The 17918-nt window shown below is 38.4% G+C and overlaps 1 protein-coding gene across 1 annotated transcript in view; it reads right to left on the bottom strand.

Moving 5' to 3' along the window:
* The window catches only part of STPG2 (sperm tail PG-rich repeat containing 2), a 329121-nt gene that overhangs the window by 201917 nt on the left and 109286 nt on the right, over positions 1–17918 (bottom strand). Inside the window, exons 6-7 of the mRNA XM_075543545.1 lie at positions 4921–5080; positions 1078–1238 (exon numbers count right to left, since the gene is read on the bottom strand). Of these exons, the coding sequence (XP_075399660.1) occupies positions 1078–1238; positions 4921–5080 (321 nt within the window). The remainder of the gene's footprint in view (positions 1–1077; positions 1239–4920; positions 5081–17918) is intronic.

The following is a 17918-nucleotide window of genomic DNA, read 5'->3' as shown; positions in this document are numbered from 1 at the left end:
TGTTTAACAGGATATTGTTGATTTCATTTCTTTATATGGGCTTTGTAAATATATACAGTATGTTTCTTTTTAAAAAATCTAGATTCCTTATGCATCAGATTTAAATAGTGGCCTAAGTGGTTTAACAGAACAAGAGAGAGAAGAGGAAAAATAAATGGAAATGAACTTGGAATCTTTAGTGACAAACAAGTTCATCTCAAACAAACAAACAAAGTAATAAATAAAACCATGATAAAATTTATGGCAAACTAGGAAATAAAAGAAAATTGCATAAATGAAAAAGCTAAACAAAATCACAGTAAATGTCCTAATCAGTGGTAAAATATTAAAAGTAATTCCTTTGAGATAAGAAATCTGGTAGAATACAATTTCTCTTCAAATGGATGTTTCAGACAATGTGGTAAGCCAGAAAGAATATAAAAAGTAAAATAATTAGAGGCCATGAAGAGACTAAGCTGACATTATTCACAGATGTCATAATTGTTCTTGAGGAAAATACAAAAGTAATGAATACTTAATCAACAGAATAACACTTAACAAGAATTCTGGTCCCTTAGTGAAGCAACTCTAAAAGAGCTAATGTATTTATTTTTCTTAAATTCCAGAATGTTAAATAATTAAAATGCCTAAAAGGCACCATTTACAATTGAATTTTAAAAATCAAGGATTTAAAAATATAATAAAATATGCGTGAGACTACCCTACCAAAAGTGGTAAAATGTCAGAAAACTTAAAGATTTCATTTGAAGCTAAATTCACTCCCACAAAATTGTGAAGCAATCTTAAAATGAAGGTAAGCATTTGAAGATGCAACATAAGATCCTCAAAGACATTTTTTAAAAGAAAGATCCATTTAATTTTAATTAGAAAACATAGCTGTGGGCCATATTCATTTTTACTCGTATGGCAAAAGATATAATAAGTAATATTTTCAATACAATACAATAGATACAATATAACCAATAATTTTAATTTCAATAAAAACATCATAACATATTGAGTCATACAATTTTAGGAATACCCATAAAGACTTGATATTAGATTGTAAAAAATAGCATTTGGGTCTTCACATGTTACCTGATATTCAGCAGGCCCAGGAATGGCCACAGCTTCCTTCTGAACCAGAATCAGGGTCCGGGGAACAGAAGATCCAAAGGCACTATGCTTTTTGTTGCCCAAGCAGGTATTTTTAACATTATCAGCTATCGTGCTGTTTAGGATATTATAAAACCCAGGACCTAAAAAAGTATAAAGATTATAAAACTGAGAATAAACATGCCGTTAGCTACCTCTTTTGACCTAAAAAAATTTAAACAAAATAAATTTTTAGGTAGCATATCAAGTGAAGTACTGAAAGATGGGTATGTAAGGCTCCATCTGTTGGAAATATCTGACGTTTTTCAAGTGGGCCAGTGCGAATAATAATGAAACTGCATTGTTGAGCAACGGGATCAATTAGAAATTAAATATTTTTAATTATATTTTTCTTTAGTTAATTTAGACAAGGGAAGAACTATAGCTAGCAACTAGTGAATCTATGTTATAAATATTCAATAAACTTTAGACCAGATGGATACACTAACTAAATAACTCAAGTTTCTATTATATTAATTGCCTGAGCATTGATTTGGTCATTATAAAATGACTTGATTTGACTTTAATTGAATAAATAGGAAAGTGTCATAATAAAACACAAAAGCATAGGTTAACTATCCTTTACCTACACTCTACTTCTGAGAGGAAAACACTGTGTCACATGGATGAACTTGGAATGCATTAAGCTAAATGAAATGTTAGTCACAAAAGACAAGCATTGTATGAGACCACAACTATTAAAAGTCAAGAAGAGGGTTTTGCACTACTGGAAACATGTTTTGACTGTCACCAGGGGTAGGAGAAAGAAAGGGAATGTCACTAACTTGAGATTAGATACCTATTAACTTGGGTGACTGAAAAAGTCAAATAAGAAAATCAGCTTTTAAGTTTCCTCCCGACAGAGATTTAAATACCATGGTATCTTCTGGTAATGATACGTAAAGTCCTTTCTCAGCACCAGGGAGTCACACTGTGTCTCCCTCTTTTGCCCTTCATGCCAGCACTCCCAATGATATCATCATTAAACCCCGGCTACAGTGGATAAGCAAAACAGATCAACTCTGCGACCAACTTCTCAGAGCTTTGACTATATTAACACCTATTTCTAATCCCTACACAGGAAAGAAAAGAAAGACTTAAAAAGGTATCAGATACACAGAAAAAAATTCAAATAACTCTCCTTTTTCAATAATTGTAAAATATATTGATTAGCCAGATATACTTGCTATACTAAAACACAGTCCAATGGTATATTGTCTATGAAACGTCCATTATTAATCAAAACTAACATCCATTATAAATCATTGGAGGGAAAGTCCACACAAGCAGATACCATAAGAGATGGTGGATAACGATATAAATATCAAATAAAATAGATTTTTATCAATGAACTATTATAAGGAACAGAGGATACTTTACAAGGATAAAAGGGTCATTTAATCAGGAACCAAAAACAGTAATATAAAGGTACATAATACAAAATCCCAAAATAACACAAAGATGATATGTTCATACAAAAGAAAATTAGAAAATGTACTTAATAAAAGAAAAACAGTAGCAAGCTACAATAAAGATGAATAACATATTGAAATCTTTCTAAAATTGCATAATATTTTTATCTCAGTGGTAAAGTGAAATTACCAAATAAGGCCCTAAAATTCAGAATCTTTGTAACTCCCACAAAATGACTGAGGGGAGCTTAAAGAACAGGTGTAGAAGTCTAACTCAGGAACTGGTCAGTGTTGGCATTCTGCTGGGGAGCAGAGCAAGTTATCTCAGAAGCAGGAGCTGACAACCCCACAACAATCTAGGAAAGAGTCACTGGCTGACTGCTTGTGGGATCCCTGCCTCGAGTGGCTGAGGCAGCAGAAGCAGCAGCGGTCACAGCCCCGAGACTATGAGACAGAGCAGAGTAGCAGTGCAGAGGCTGTGGGGCAAAGCAGAGTGGCAGGTGGGTTTCCCGGTCCTTGGAATGAGGCAGACGCCAAAGGAACATGTGTTCAAGAGTCTGCCCACGTGGCTGAGAAGTGCTGTAGACAAAAGACAAGTGTCTTTAAGATTTCATACCCCGTCTTTCCTAGGAAACCTAATAATCATGAGACTTGTCCTTTCCTCCTCTGGGGTCACTGCCATGAATGATCAAACCTAGCAGAGAAGTGGGGTGCTTTAAAAGGGATGATTGGTGTCAGAATAGGATAAAGAAACAGAGAGTGGCTGCATTTCTGACCTCTGCCTCATCGGGTTCATCTTTGGGCAGATATGGAATTGGATTCAAACCTTCTGCCACCAGAAGCCTGATGTGACCCCCATTTCTTCACTGTTTATACTTAGTACGTTTGCTGTTATTATTGCTGGTGCTAATGAGACCGTTACGTCTCATAGTGACCCTATGTACAACAGAATGGAAGACCGTCCTGAACAAGCCTCACAAGTGTTGTTAATGTCTGAGCCCATATCTGCAGCCACTGTGCCAGTCCATCTCAGGAGAGCTTGCTCTTGTTATCTGGCCTTCTGCTTGACTGAGAGTGGTATCTTCCTCCAGAGACTGGCCATTCCTAATAAAATGTCCCCAGTACATGAGACAAAGTATCACCATCCTCATCCCTAAGCAGCATTCTGATTGCAGTTCTTTCAACACAGATTTGTTGGTTCTGGCAAACCAAAGTATTTTCAATATTTTCACCAACATTATTTTTTTACCAACATTATAATTTAAAAGTATCAATTCTTCCCCAGCTTTACTTATTCATTGTCCGGTTTTCACGTGCATAAGAGGTGAATGAAAATACCACAGCGTGGGTCAGTTGCACCTGAGTCTTCAAAGTGGATTCTTTACTTTTTAACAATTTAAAGATGTCTTGTGCAGCATGTCTGTCCAATGCAATATGTTCTTTAATTTCATGAACGTTGATTGTGGATCCAGGTAAAATGACATTCTTGAAAACGTCGACCTTTTCTCCACCTATCTAGATGATGTTTTCAATCCTCTTGTGAGATATTTTCTTTCCTTCTACATGGAGGTAAAACACATGCTGAAAAGCTGTAGTCTTTCATCTTCATCTGTGTTTCAAGGACTCTTCATTTCCACCAAGTAAGGTTGTGTTATTTATATTACTGGTTATTAATGAGCCTGCCTTCCATCCTGATGCCATATTCTTTTTTAAGCTTCTCAGAGTACCTGCTCAGCACACAGACTGAGTAAGAAGTGGCAGAATACAAGAGAGGCAAACACATTTCTTGATCTTAAACCACTCAGTCTTCTTTGAATAATCGTCTCTTGGGCCACGTTCAAGTTCCGCATGAACACAAGGGGGTGACATTCTCATTCTTCACAATATTGTCTACGGTCGGTTATGACCCACACAATTGAATGTCTTTTAGCAGTCAGTTTTTTAAAATATTAACTGCCATTGAGTCAATTCCTACTCATGGGGACCCTATCGGACATGGGAGAATTGCCCTGCGGGGTTTCCAAGACTGCAGCCCCTCACAGGAGTAGAAAGCTGGTGGTATGGTTTCAAACGCTAACCCTATGGTTGGCAGCCCAATGCATATTCACTATGCCAATAGAGCACCCTGTCTGGTTTTCTCTGCTTTCAGGCAAGCTTATCAGACATCCGAAAATATATGCATCATTTCATATCTTTTTCTGAACTCGGCCTGAGTTTCTGGCAGCAAAGTTAGTGCTAAAAGAAAATGCATTAGCTTAAAATGGCAACAATGACTGTGTATGTAGAATAAGCTCCAAACTACTTCTTTCTCTGATATAACCAACTCGTTAAGGACTTAAGTTACATAAAGTGGAATATATGGGTAATTGCTAACCAGGCATTTCCTCTGGCCCCCATTCCTGGGTGAATCGAGCAGCAGTTTGCCCAAATGCCGACGTTTTCAGGCCTAAAGTTTTCTTTGAGGGCTTGGTAGTGCTTGGAGGTACATTATATGTGCCAGGTGCTGGTGCGATTGATTTCATAGGAACAAATCTCTAGTAAAAATAGAGAAAAACATGCTAGTGAAACACTACAGTATATTTTGAGAATTCATGAGTTAAAAGCTGCTACCTTAGTCATATTGCATCTGGAATTTAATTGACAACTTAATGCAGTGAATGAATTCATATTTTATACCCACCAACCCATAAAATAAATAGCTTTTAGTAATATTACCTATGTAGTAACATGATTGTACATTATGTACATTACTGACAGAGGAAATCATAAAATACATATCTAAATGATAATATATGGGCAGTTTTTGATTTAAAATGTTTTTTCTGCAGTTAAAATAAGTTTAAAACTATAATACATAATATGTCATGTACATAAAAGTACATGACATAATGCTATCTTTTAGGTAATAGAATGAGTTCATAGAATTCCTAAACATATGTATTCAATTAGCGCTTGAATATATCAGTAACTGGCTTAATAAATCTAAATCTCACATTCAAATAGTTAACATATCCAATTTTAAAAAACACATGTGTGTGCGCACATGCACACACACACACACACACACACACACACACACACTGATTCCTGGGCCTAAATTTGAACAAATTTAATCAATGTCTAGGAGAGAAGAGAAAAGGCAGTTGTCACCTGGGGGTTTTAAAATTCCCCAAATGTTTCCAATATACAGGCAAGATGCAAAGCTCTGTTATAAAGATAATCTTTTCTTTTAAAACTCCAATTTTGGAGATATAAGGAAACTTTAATACATGTAGATAAAGTACCAGATAACTCCTTAAATGAATGACTAAAATAAGTATCCCAAAACATAATCTGCGTCTATTCTTATATACCATAAATTCTGTATTTGATATTCATCTTCTTGCTTTAAATGTTTTGTCACAACCATTAATGTCTGTTCATACTCATCTCAACACTAACATTATTTAGTTTTAAGCACTATTTAATTTTATCAGTCCTACTTGGTTTTATATTCTCATAGCTTTCACTTCCAAACTATCGCTTTCCTCTGTCCTTCCCACAGGCAAATGGACATTATCTTCCCTTCCACTTCTCAAAACGTATTTACAATGCCTGCAGTGGTGCTGTAATGCAGTGATTATTTAGTAAGACTCTTCTGGGTAGAGCCTCTGTTACTGTGACCAAGTGACCTTCGTGTTCCTAATGGATCTGAGTAGTAAGAAGGTGGGGAGGTATTGACTGGGTTAAATGATTCAGCTGTGACTGATAGTGAGCTGGGTTAATTGTGATCATCATCCTGTTGAGTATTAAATCAGACATCCCAAATGTAGGGAGAAGGAAATTTCACTACCGGCAAGAAAGAATAGCCATTTGGACCCTGAGATCCAGGACACAGCTTTGACACCAGAGGTGCCGCAGATGAGCAGCAACCGCAGAACCAGGAGCCAGAGCATCAGCGAGAGCGGGCAATTTCCCATTCCACAGAGCAAGGAAAGCGGAGTGATTTGGAGCAGAAAGTTGGCTTGGGGGGGGGGGTTGGCAGGGTGCCCTGGGCACATAATTTGGAGAGCTAAGTTTTGCTGATTCATGCAGGTGGAGCTTGGTTTGAGACTTATAGAGGAGTGGCCTGCACTTCGGACGCTCATTGGCAGCTCTGTAACACTGCCTGACCAGGGCAGAGGCTCTGCCAAGTGACCCAGGGCCAGAGGAGCCTGCCTACAGACACAACAGAGAAGAAACTCTCCTGACTGAACAACTGTATCCTGAACATTTCTCACCTGAATCGTAATGTGTGAGCTTCCCTAATAAACCCTATAGTCACGAGCATTGTCTATGAGTTCTGTGTGGCCACTGCAGTGAATCATAGAACCCAGCCGAAAAGCAGTCCCATAGGAGGGGCAGTTGGTATCAGAACAGAGTTAAGAAGCATGGAGGGTGGTGGCATGTCTGACGTCTAACTTGTGGAAATCAGATGCTAATGACGCCAAATTAGGATTATCTATGAGGTGTACAGAAATAACAATGGCCACAGTTCTAATTATAAAATGATATTAAGAGGGTATATTCTGTCTCCACAAATCAGCCATGTGTAGTACAGTGAATGGTATACCCACACATGGAATTGGTCAGTGGAGAAATCTGGTGTTCATTCTTAATCCCTCCTTCAGGCCCTTAACACCACATCTAGCACATTTTTTAAAATCATCAGATTTCCAAAACAGACATGCAATTTATCTACTCTGAAATACGTCTACTGGTTTCCAAGGAAGTGCCTCATAAGAACAAAGAAGCAAAGCAGACACTTACAATGACCAGAAAGTGGATAACCTTCCCAAGTCAAATAAAATAATCAAAGCTATAGGTAAGACAGGTGGTAAATATCACAACTACTTTGTCCTGCAAGCTGGTAGTACTGTAATTGTTTTGGCTTAAAAACCTCTTACTGCCTTCAAGTTCCCTAAGAATGTGTCTTGAAGCATAGCAAAGGGTTTCTGTGAAATGGCATCACTAACAGCACCGCTGAGACTCCCACGGATACTTACAAACATGACCTAAAGCAAAGCTCTACAGGACAATTCAGAACTTCCTCTGGAAGGTATGCATGTCCTCAGAGATTACGTGTCAGCACACCACACATTCAGTGATATGGATATTTGAAAATGCACACTAAAATAGATTTTCACCTATGCACTTTTAATTCAAAGTAAGTGCTGAATAGTTTCAATTCTAGTATGCATCTTTGTGTGTTAATTATAATATACTGATATTATTTTATTTAGTTTTAAGCAAAATTTTTGACAATATGATTTATCCAGGCTCTTTCCGTTCCCAATTTTCTTAACTACCCCTAATAGTTTTATAATATCCCTAACTACCATGAGATTTCCTGCTGCCTCCACATTATGTCTACTGTAATCTGCATATGGAAATGTCTGTGGACCATTACCTGGGATTGAGAAAGAAAAGCAGGGGATGCTTCATTTGCATTTGGTGTCATACTTTCAGTCTTCTGAAATTGACTTTTAATGTCATACCTTCCAGGCCCAGGTACTCCCTACATCACAGAGAGAAAGAAATGCATGTTCTCATTAAGAAAGAATCTATAGTGCATAAGGGAACAGTTGGCTAAATATCTGAACAAAATCTACAGGGTTTTAAAGCATATTCCTATATGGTATTGCCAAAGCACCTCATTAAAAGGGAAGCCAGAACAAACTTCTTTAGAGTAACACACACACACACAAACACACACACACACACACACACAAAACTGAGCCTGGCTAACACACAATCTGAAACTTTGCTGCCCTCTACTGATCGGCCCCAGAAAATCTTTATTCAATTCTACATAATCAACTATTAGTGAAGAAATAAAAATGAATTCTATATTTCTTTCATTTCAAATAATACAACCAGATTTCCCCTAGTCCTGTTAGCGTAGTAGAGAATAAGTTGGGCAGCTAACCACAGTTCAGGAGCGTGAACCCACCAGTTGCTCTGTGGGAGAAAAATGAGGCTTTCCACTACTGTAAAGAGTTACAGTCACAGAGACCCACGGGGCAGTTAAACTCTGTCCTACTAAGCCATACGAGTCAGAATCAAATTGAGAGCAGTGAGTTTGGACTTTCTTATATAGCTTTTACTATCTTTTCAAATTTCAGTTCCTCAATCGTGTGTTTTCACCCCCAAGGAACAGTCTTCAGATACTATTTTAGATACGAGCGTTAGAAGATATGTTACCAGGCTTTTAGCTAGATATTTTACAATAAGTAAATTTCTAATCAATAATTCCTATAATTTTTGTCTATATTATAAATCTGTCAAGTAGTGCTATTACTCATCAACAAACATTTCACATTCATTGCCTTGGTAGTATTTTTTATAAAAGAATTTTAATAAAACCTTTCATAGCACATATACCTCCCCTTTTCTAGAGTTGAAAGAATTATTCCTTAATTTATAAATTAACTACTTGGGTTATAAATTATATGTGCAAGAAAATTCTATTAGAAAATCCTGCCCAATATCCCATGATGTTTATCTCCAATACAACCACTTCATTGCCCCACTGTGGATTAGTGAAAAGCCTTCTAACTCTCTCCCTAGCCTTTATCTGCTTTCTGTGCATTCCTGCCAGCTCTCTATTCAGCATCACCTTTTCAATGAGGCCATTCTGGGTCAACCAATCTAAACTTTCATTGCCTCCTCCAAGCAATTCCTGTTTCTGTCATACTTTAAAATGTTATTATTTATTAGTAGCCAATATGTTGAATACTCTATGTTGTAAGTTCCAGTAGGGCATGTTTTGTTTTAGGTTTTTGTTGTTTTATTTTTTTCTGTTTGACTCACTCCCGTGTATTCGGTGTATGGAAGAGTCCCTAGAACATAGAGGGACTCACTAATGAAGCACAAAGGAGCACTCAGCTGAGTGAGTGGATAAACGGGTCCATGCATACAGGGAATTCTGTGCTTTCCGACTACGTTATGTGCTTGAAGCTATTTCCCTCTAGAAACTGATGTGGCTCCAAATTAGAGCATTAGCCATTTCTAATTGTGGTAAAATATCTTTAAAAGCATTTCTTTTTTAGCAATAATAATTTGAAAAACACACTTCAGAAGAACTCTTGTAGAGAATTTCCTCTTATAAAAAGTGACAGCCTCTGAAAAGGCATACACAGACCTACGTTCTTCTCTGAAATGAACACATGCCTTCCTTTATGCGATACCTGGGAAGAATTGTGACCACTTCCTATCGGTAACTTACAGCTACAGGAAAACACACTTCTGCAACCACCTCTAGTTCTATACACCTGTGAAATATACATATATGAATGTGGAGATCATAACTTCATAGGTAAGATGCTAATCAGTGTAGATAACTCCATGGCTACACTGTATCGCTCTTCTCCATCAAAGGACACCATGATACGAAGAGTAAGGTACTGACAAATGGTGCTTAGTGCCTACTGTCTTCCACAGTTTTACACAGTGGTCAGCTGGATGGCTCCAAGGACAGAGAAAGTAAAGATAATGGGATAAGTCTTAAAGGAACTGTTTTGAAATAAAGCAGAAAGGACATTTTAAACCACCCTTCAAGAATACTTCATTTTCTTTTTCATGAAATTTCTAATGTTGCTGCACTTTTCTTCATTAAAGCAAAACATTAAAAATGGATCCTTGCCTTTGAAAAGCTAGGCTTAGGAGCTGGGTCTCTTCTGTACCTCGGAGAGGGGAACACGTTAAACCTGAATCAGCTGTCACCTGGAGGTCTAACAGGATATTGTGCAATACTTGCCTCCCAGGCATACCACATTAACAGGTAAACTAGAATTCTGAAGGTAGCTATGCTTCAAAATAGTTTAAAATTAGATGATTATACAGTATTCACTTATGCTTGGAATTCCAGTCCTAGACCAAGCTTGTGGCCACCAGCGTTGACGTTCTTGCTGTCCAGCAGAGCGGACAGTGTCAGTTTGATGCCTGGCTTTAGGGTCTGCGTGTAGCTTTAACGTGTTCCCCTTTCCGAGGTACAGAAGAGACCCAGCTCCAAAAAATGGTCTTTCAGCTGGAGACTTTGGGGGCAGGGTGGTGGACTTGACGACCCCTTCTAGAGATGTCAGGTTTCTTTTTGATCTAGAAATGGCTGCAAGTGGGAGCTGATCATGTATAGGCACTTTGTAACTTCACCGTGAGTCAGGAATGAAATTGTGACTACTTGAGAATCGAACCTTGCTTTCCTAACCTGAGCGCTCACTGCTTGATGGTGTGGGCACACCCAGCCGAAAGGGGCTTTTGAAGACCCATCTTCATGACCTGTTTCCACCACGGTCCATCACCTCTTTACACGAAAAGTTCTCTGCTGGGTGTGGTAGCTGATTTGTGTGTGTGTGTGTGTGTGTGTGTGTGTGTGCACGTGCGTGCGCGTGTGCCATTTTGGGGTGAAGAAGGTAGGTGGTGATTAAGCCAATGATCCAGGACTTTTAACCCCTCTCAAGTTGTGGTTTTGTGTCCTTGCACCGGAGTGTGGACTCGCTCCCAACACCAACAGCACCTCGGCAGGCCGCGAGCTAGCAAGGGTCTCGGTAACCGAACCACCCGGTTGACAGCACCCAGAATCTCAATTGGGCTGGTGGTGTCTTCACCATTCAATTTATTTTTTAGCTGTTTCATGAGTAAATTTTATAGTCTTCCATTTTGTGTAGAATTAGATCCTCCCCCATCAAATGCTGTAATTAACATCATTTAAAATAAAACTTAGATAAAATATTGAAACCTCAAAAAAAAAAGCTAGGATAAATGATCTGAAAATAAACATCAAAATTGGCGTATGAAACATTGACCAATAAAGAGCAAGTCTCCATTTTGATGAAATTAAGACAGCAAAAAATTTGAGAAGACCAAGTCCTATATAGTTTGGAATGCTGTAATGTTTATCCTGCATTTTCAAATTATATTCAACAGGCCACCTGCCTTAATATCAACTTATTAAATATACCTTGCTCTACTTGTACCGTGTGTATCAGAACCTTCTTAGTTCAGGAACACCAGCATTTTTTAAACAAGTCTCACTAGATAATTTTCATGCAAAGTTAAGAATCACTGCCAGAGTTCAAAAGGCTTCACAGGTATAGCACATCCGTCCTAAGACTGGGAGAGTGTTCTATTTTAGAAACAGGGGTGAAATGTTGAGATATGTTACCATTGTAATTGATGCACTGTAATTGTGACACTGGTATTACAGGTACCACGGACTGCCAAAAGAACAAACAAATCTGTCTTGGAAGAAGTACAGTCAGACACAGGAGAGTGAGACTTTGTCTCACGTACTTTGGAATCACTGTCGAGGAATCAGTCCCTAGAGAAGGCTATCATGCTTGGTAAGCAGAGATGAGGTCAAAAAAGAGGAATGTCCTTGACAATGTAAATCAACACAATGGTTGCAAATATGGGATTCCCATAAGAATAATTATGGGATGGTACAGGACTAGGCAATGTTTTGCTCTGTTGTACTTAGGAATGGACGCTACGAGTCAGAACTGACTCGATGGCAACTGGCAACCACAACATTGTTTATGCCATGGTCATGTCTATTGAATCTGCAGCCTAAAGAAAACACTGCTGTTGTTCCAGGCTGTCAAGTGGCTTTATATCATCCACTCTCCCACTGCTTACTCCTAAGCAATTCAGTGGATAGGCCCTCAGAAGTGGACCACACCCTGTTCTTCCCACTCTGCCTCAGTCTGACAGCTCTGCTGCAACCAGCCCACTCTGAGTAAGCCCGCTAGTAACTGAAATGGTGGTGGCATGTGCATTTCAGCAGCACGCAAATTAGGATACTGCCACAAACTGACAGAGAGATGGTGGATCTAGGCATTACTGAGATGAGGTACACTGATGTTGGCCAATGTGAATCAGGAATTACCTGGTCTACTAAACTAGGTTTTCAGGAACTGACAACTTTTCAGTGCTATCCATAGGGTTTTCAATGACTAATTCCTCTGAGTTGACAGCTAATTTCTTCTTCTTAGACTGGAAGCTCTGCTGGAAGCTGTTCACTTTGGGTGACCCTGCTGGCATTTCCAATTCTAGTAGCATTGCCTCCAGCATATCAGCAACACATACACCACCAAAATATGACAAACTGACAGATGAGTGGTGGCATAACTGGATGATACAAATGAGGACAGAGGAAAAAGAAGAATGCTGCATCAGAATTGGAGAAAGGGTTATGAACGCCCTGTGATATACAACCTTGCTTACTGAAAATGAGGAGAACTGGAAGCACTTGCGGATGAAGATCGAGGATTGTAGCCTTCAGTGTGGATTGCCACTCAGTGTAAAGAAAACCCCAAACCTCACAAATGGACCAACAGATAGCACCAGGATAAGTGGAGGGAAATGAAATTGTCAAGGATTTGTCTTGGTTGGCTCTACAATCAATACTCATGGAAGTATCAGTCAAGGGATTAAATGACATATTATCCGAGGGAAATCTGCCACACGAGACTTCTTTAAAAGGTTTAAAAGTAAGATTGTTACTTTCAAGACTAAGGGACACCGGACCCAAGACCAATTGCCTCATGTGGATGTGAAAGTTGGATGTTGACTCAAGAAGACCAACGAGAAGTCAATGCATTTGAACTACACTGCTAGCAATGTGCTAGAATATTGAAAGTATCCTGGACTTCCAGAAGAAAGAATTCTGTCTTGGAAGCTGTACAGCCAGAATGCTCTTCAGAGGCCAGGGTGGCATTTTCAATCCCCTTATACGCATGTGATAGCTGGACATTGAATAAAGAATACTGGAGCACTGCAGAATAGGTGCATTTGAACTGTGGTGCTAGAAAGAATATTAAAAGTACTGTGGACTGCTCAAAAGACAAACTCATCTGTATGGGAAGAAATAAGGCCAGAGCTCCGTCGAGCAAGGAGCAAGGATGGGGAGACTTTGTCTTACATACTTCGGACATGTTGTCAGGAGACCAGTCCCAGGAGAGGGACAACATGCTTGGTAAAGTGAAAGGCAGAAGAAAAGAGGACGGTCATCTACAAGACACAAGATGAGTGGATAAGTGACCGCCATGGACACAAACACAAGAACAACTGTGAGGATGGCACAGGGCAGGAAGCACACAGGGGCGTGATGAGTCGGAAGTGATTTGATGGCACCTAACAACAACAATGATGCCTGGAATGCTAACTGGAGAGGAACAGTATTGAAGTAGTCATCAAAAAGAGCATTTCCGAATCTATCCTGAAATGCCACAATTAGTGACATAAACACACGCATGTTCCCAACATGAAGGCCAGTTCATATGAGTTGTATTCAAATTCACACATGAACCATTAATGCCAAATATGAAAAATCTGAAGGTTTTTATCACCTTCTGTACTCTGAAATTGATCAACCATACAATCAATATGCATTGATAATTACTGGTGATTGGAATGCAAAAGCTAATCACACAGAAGGACTAACAACTGGAAAATACAATCTTGGCAACAGAAAAAACAACAGATGCAGACAGAATTATGCATGACCACAAATTTGTTCATCATGAAGACCTTTCTTCCATATCAAGTATGACCAGATACATGGATACGGCCAAGTGGAATATATAGGAATAAAAATCACTTACATCTGTGAAAAGTAAAGATGGAGGAATTAAATATAATCAGAAAAATGCCAGGGATCGAGTGCATAAAAGACTGAGTCATTTATATGCAAATTCAAGTTAAAGCTGAAGAAAAATATAACAAGTTTATGAGAGTCAAAGTATGACCTTCATTTACATGACATCTGAATATGGAGACCATTTCAAGAACAGGATTGGTGCATTGAACACTGATGACCAAAGGGCATCTCAACACTAATAGAAGACATCAAGACTCACACTGAAGATATCAAAAGGTCTTTAAGAAGACAGGAATGAAGAGACTCTAAAACGTTCTTGCTTTTCACCATTGAACATCTAAAGTTGATGAAAGAGGTGATGAAATAAGATAACTGATTTTAATGATAAAACACCAGATTTTAAAGGTTGTTTGAGGGAAAAAAGTAAAATATTATAATGAAATATGCAAGGATCTACAGTTAGGACACCAAAGAACACACTAAGTTTTAAGGAGAAAACGTTTAGGAAAAAGTATCAAGCCTCAAGATGAAAGATTGAAGGATTTTATGGGTAAATATCACACAATATAAGAAACACCAAAAGAAGTGGTAGGAACCCAGACTCGCTGTGCCAAAACAAGACAACTCATGATAATCAACCATTTCAAGAGTTAGTATATAACCAAGAAGTTAGGGTATTGGAAAAATATCAATATTAACATTAGGAGTTTCTGGATCTTGCTCTTAAAAGCAGACTAGCTAATATGAGTGGGAAAATGATGACGTAAAAGCTAAACAGAAGATTTCAAAGTGTAGCGCACTAAGACAAAGTCAAGCATTCCAATAAACTGGAAGGACATGGACTTAGAAAATCAAGTGGGAAGACTATGCTCCCCAGTTCTCTAACGAAAACAACTAGCACAACCCTCAAGCCTTGAGTGGCTATCTTCATATTGAAGGATTCGATGGACAAACAATTGAACAAAGCAAGAGAAGACAGAAGGAATGCATGGTTACTATAAGCCCAGCCCACCCCCAATAAAAGACTGACATTCAACTATTTCAAGAGACAGCTTTTGAGGACTGATGATATAGAAGGGAAAAAAGAAAGTGATGTAGAAAGAACCAATAGATTATGTTGTGTTGTTTGCCAAAGATTTTATTCTGATCCATAGAAACCTTATGCACCTTAGAAAAAAACACTACCTAGTTTTGTGCCATCCCAACAATTGTTCCAATGCTTCAGCTCCTTGTTGCAGCCACTCTGTCAAACCATCTTGCTAAGGAACGTCCTCGCTTTTGTTGCCCCGCTACTTTACCAAACATGATGTCTTTCTCCAGGGACAGGTTTCTCCTGAAATGCCCACAGTGCACGAGGCAAAGTCTCACCACCCTTGTCTCTGAGTTGAACTCTGGGTCTACTTCTTCCAGTATGGATTTGTTTGTCCTTTTAGCAGTCCATGCTCGTGCAATCTTGTGCACCAGCACAGTTCAAGCACATCAATTCTTTGGTCTTAAAAAACACATTGACCATTTGCAATGTACACACATTAATGAGGTTCTTATTCAAACACACAAGTATACATATATTATTTAAGTATTTAATATGCATACATTGCCCACCATGTTTTATGCTAGGTGCTGTTGAATTTGTTCTGATTAATATGACTCCATCTACATACAAGAGAATCACACTCTGGTCGTGCACCATCTTCAAGATCACTGCTGTGTTTGAGTCCATTGTTCTTTCAGGCCACATCATTGAGGGTTTTATTCTTTTTTGTACTTTACCAAGCATGATGTCCTTTTCCAGAGACTAACCCCTGGTAAGAAAATATCCAAGAATAGAAACACAGTCTCACCATTCTTCATTCTCAGGAGCATTCTGGCTGTTTTAGCTACACTCTTTCAAGGCAGAATTTTCAATATTCTGAAGAATGCATTACAAAGGTAAGTGGGATTGTAATTCAAGCTGCCATATTGAAGTCTGTATCAAAAGTCCAGATAGGAAGCAATACCCTCCTAGACCAGAGACTCGCTATGGTGATGATAAAAAATAGATATATAGCAATAGCTGCAATAAATTATCTACCAAGGCAGTCATTAAAACTCCATCAGAATCCTATAATGGCAGGCTTTCTCTCTCATTGAGGGATGAAGCCCATTTTCCTCTCCCCTAATCTGGACTGGCCTCATGATCTGTTCTGACCAACAGCAAGGTTACACGCTGCCACATAGTAACTAGGTCTTCAGTGGCATGAGGCGTTCCATTTTATGACCTATCAGAACTAGAGCTCCCTTGTAAGATGCCCAACTACAATCTGAAAGAAAACAAGGCTTAGCTCCCAGCTGCGCTCCCAAATGAATGCAGCCTGTTGAGGGGCCCCAGCTGACATCACATGAGTCAAATAAACTACCCTATTGACCTCATCCAGTCTGGAAACCACTGTATTATGAAGCTAAATTCCCTGAAATTGGCCCATCATTTTTGCTAAGATGGCAGGCACTGACCCCTTGTCAAAGCATGAAACTAATGATTAATAACATTGTTTTGCAACTGTGTGGTCCCTTGAGTTTGGGAATGCTTTGTATCAACTCAATAGCAGCGCTGACAGTGCACAGGTTTATGTACCAGGAAGTCAACACACAGATAGGCGGTTGTAACCTACCAGCTGCTCCTCGGGAGAAAATGAGGCAGTCGGCTTCTGTACAGAATGACAGCTCTAGGGACCCCTTGGGGGTACTTCTGCTCTTTAAATCAGCATCGACTTGGCTGCAATTGCTTGGTTTTAGGTTTAGTATCAGCTTATCAACATTGTTAATAGTAACTGTAAGATTGAAAACCTGCATCAGGTGGGAGTGAAACTCGGTGGGTTCTGCCTGTTGATGCTGCTAATGTAGAAAAATGTGCCTTTGTGAACAAAAGTGTTTCAGAAACCTTTTCAGAAGCTATTTTACAGACCTAATAGCCATGCAACATGCTCCAGGTGAATGCATGTAAATAATAATCAGAGAAAACAGAAATCAGAATAGAAAAAACTAGCTCAAATTTGAACATTTTTGCCTTGTAGTTTGTTTTATAAAAAAATTTTTAAAAAGCGATGTCATAAAGACAGTAATTCATAGAGGGCAAGTTCAGCGGCTAAACCAGAGTTGTAAATGCAGATCTGGAAGTGATCGGTGTAACTAGAGGTGTAACTAGAAGTGATAAAAACATAGTAATGAAACCATGAAAGTAAATGAGATTTTTAAGGGAAACATGTAGAGAAAGAAGAGAAAAACCTAAGAATCTATGTAATATTTATGTGTGTCTCCAGAGTATGTTAATTTTATACTGTGTTCTTAATATCACTAATCTCTTTTTAATGACCCATATGAATCTGTGAATCATTCTAAATCTTTAGACTTTATACTGACCTAATTATGAGATCATTTACTATATTTTTCAGCTAATACCTAGATTGAATTTTTTGGCTAGTAAGACTGATGATTATTCCATTTGCCAGAGCTACTGAAAATGTATCTATTCTATTTCCTAAAGATGACATTCAGCATATTTTCTATTATAAAAGCCTTTCATAAGAAGAAACAAATTTATAAGCAATAGAAAATGAAAATTTTCAACTCAAAATACTTTCAGTACCCACATATCAGTTTAACTTTTGCTATGTTACTGTACTTGCAGCCATCTTCTTAGTAAAGTTGACCTTTTATTTAAGATGAAGTATACTTAATAAGGATGTCTCAGATATAGTTAACCCTTTAAGTGACCCAAT

The sequence above is a fragment of the Tenrec ecaudatus genome, chromosome 3 (assembly GCF_050624435.1).
Source record: "Tenrec ecaudatus isolate mTenEca1 chromosome 3, mTenEca1.hap1, whole genome shotgun sequence".
Classification (NCBI taxonomy): domain Eukaryota; kingdom Metazoa; phylum Chordata; class Mammalia; order Afrosoricida; family Tenrecidae; genus Tenrec; species Tenrec ecaudatus.
This window is presented reverse-complemented; position numbering and strand designations above follow the sequence as displayed.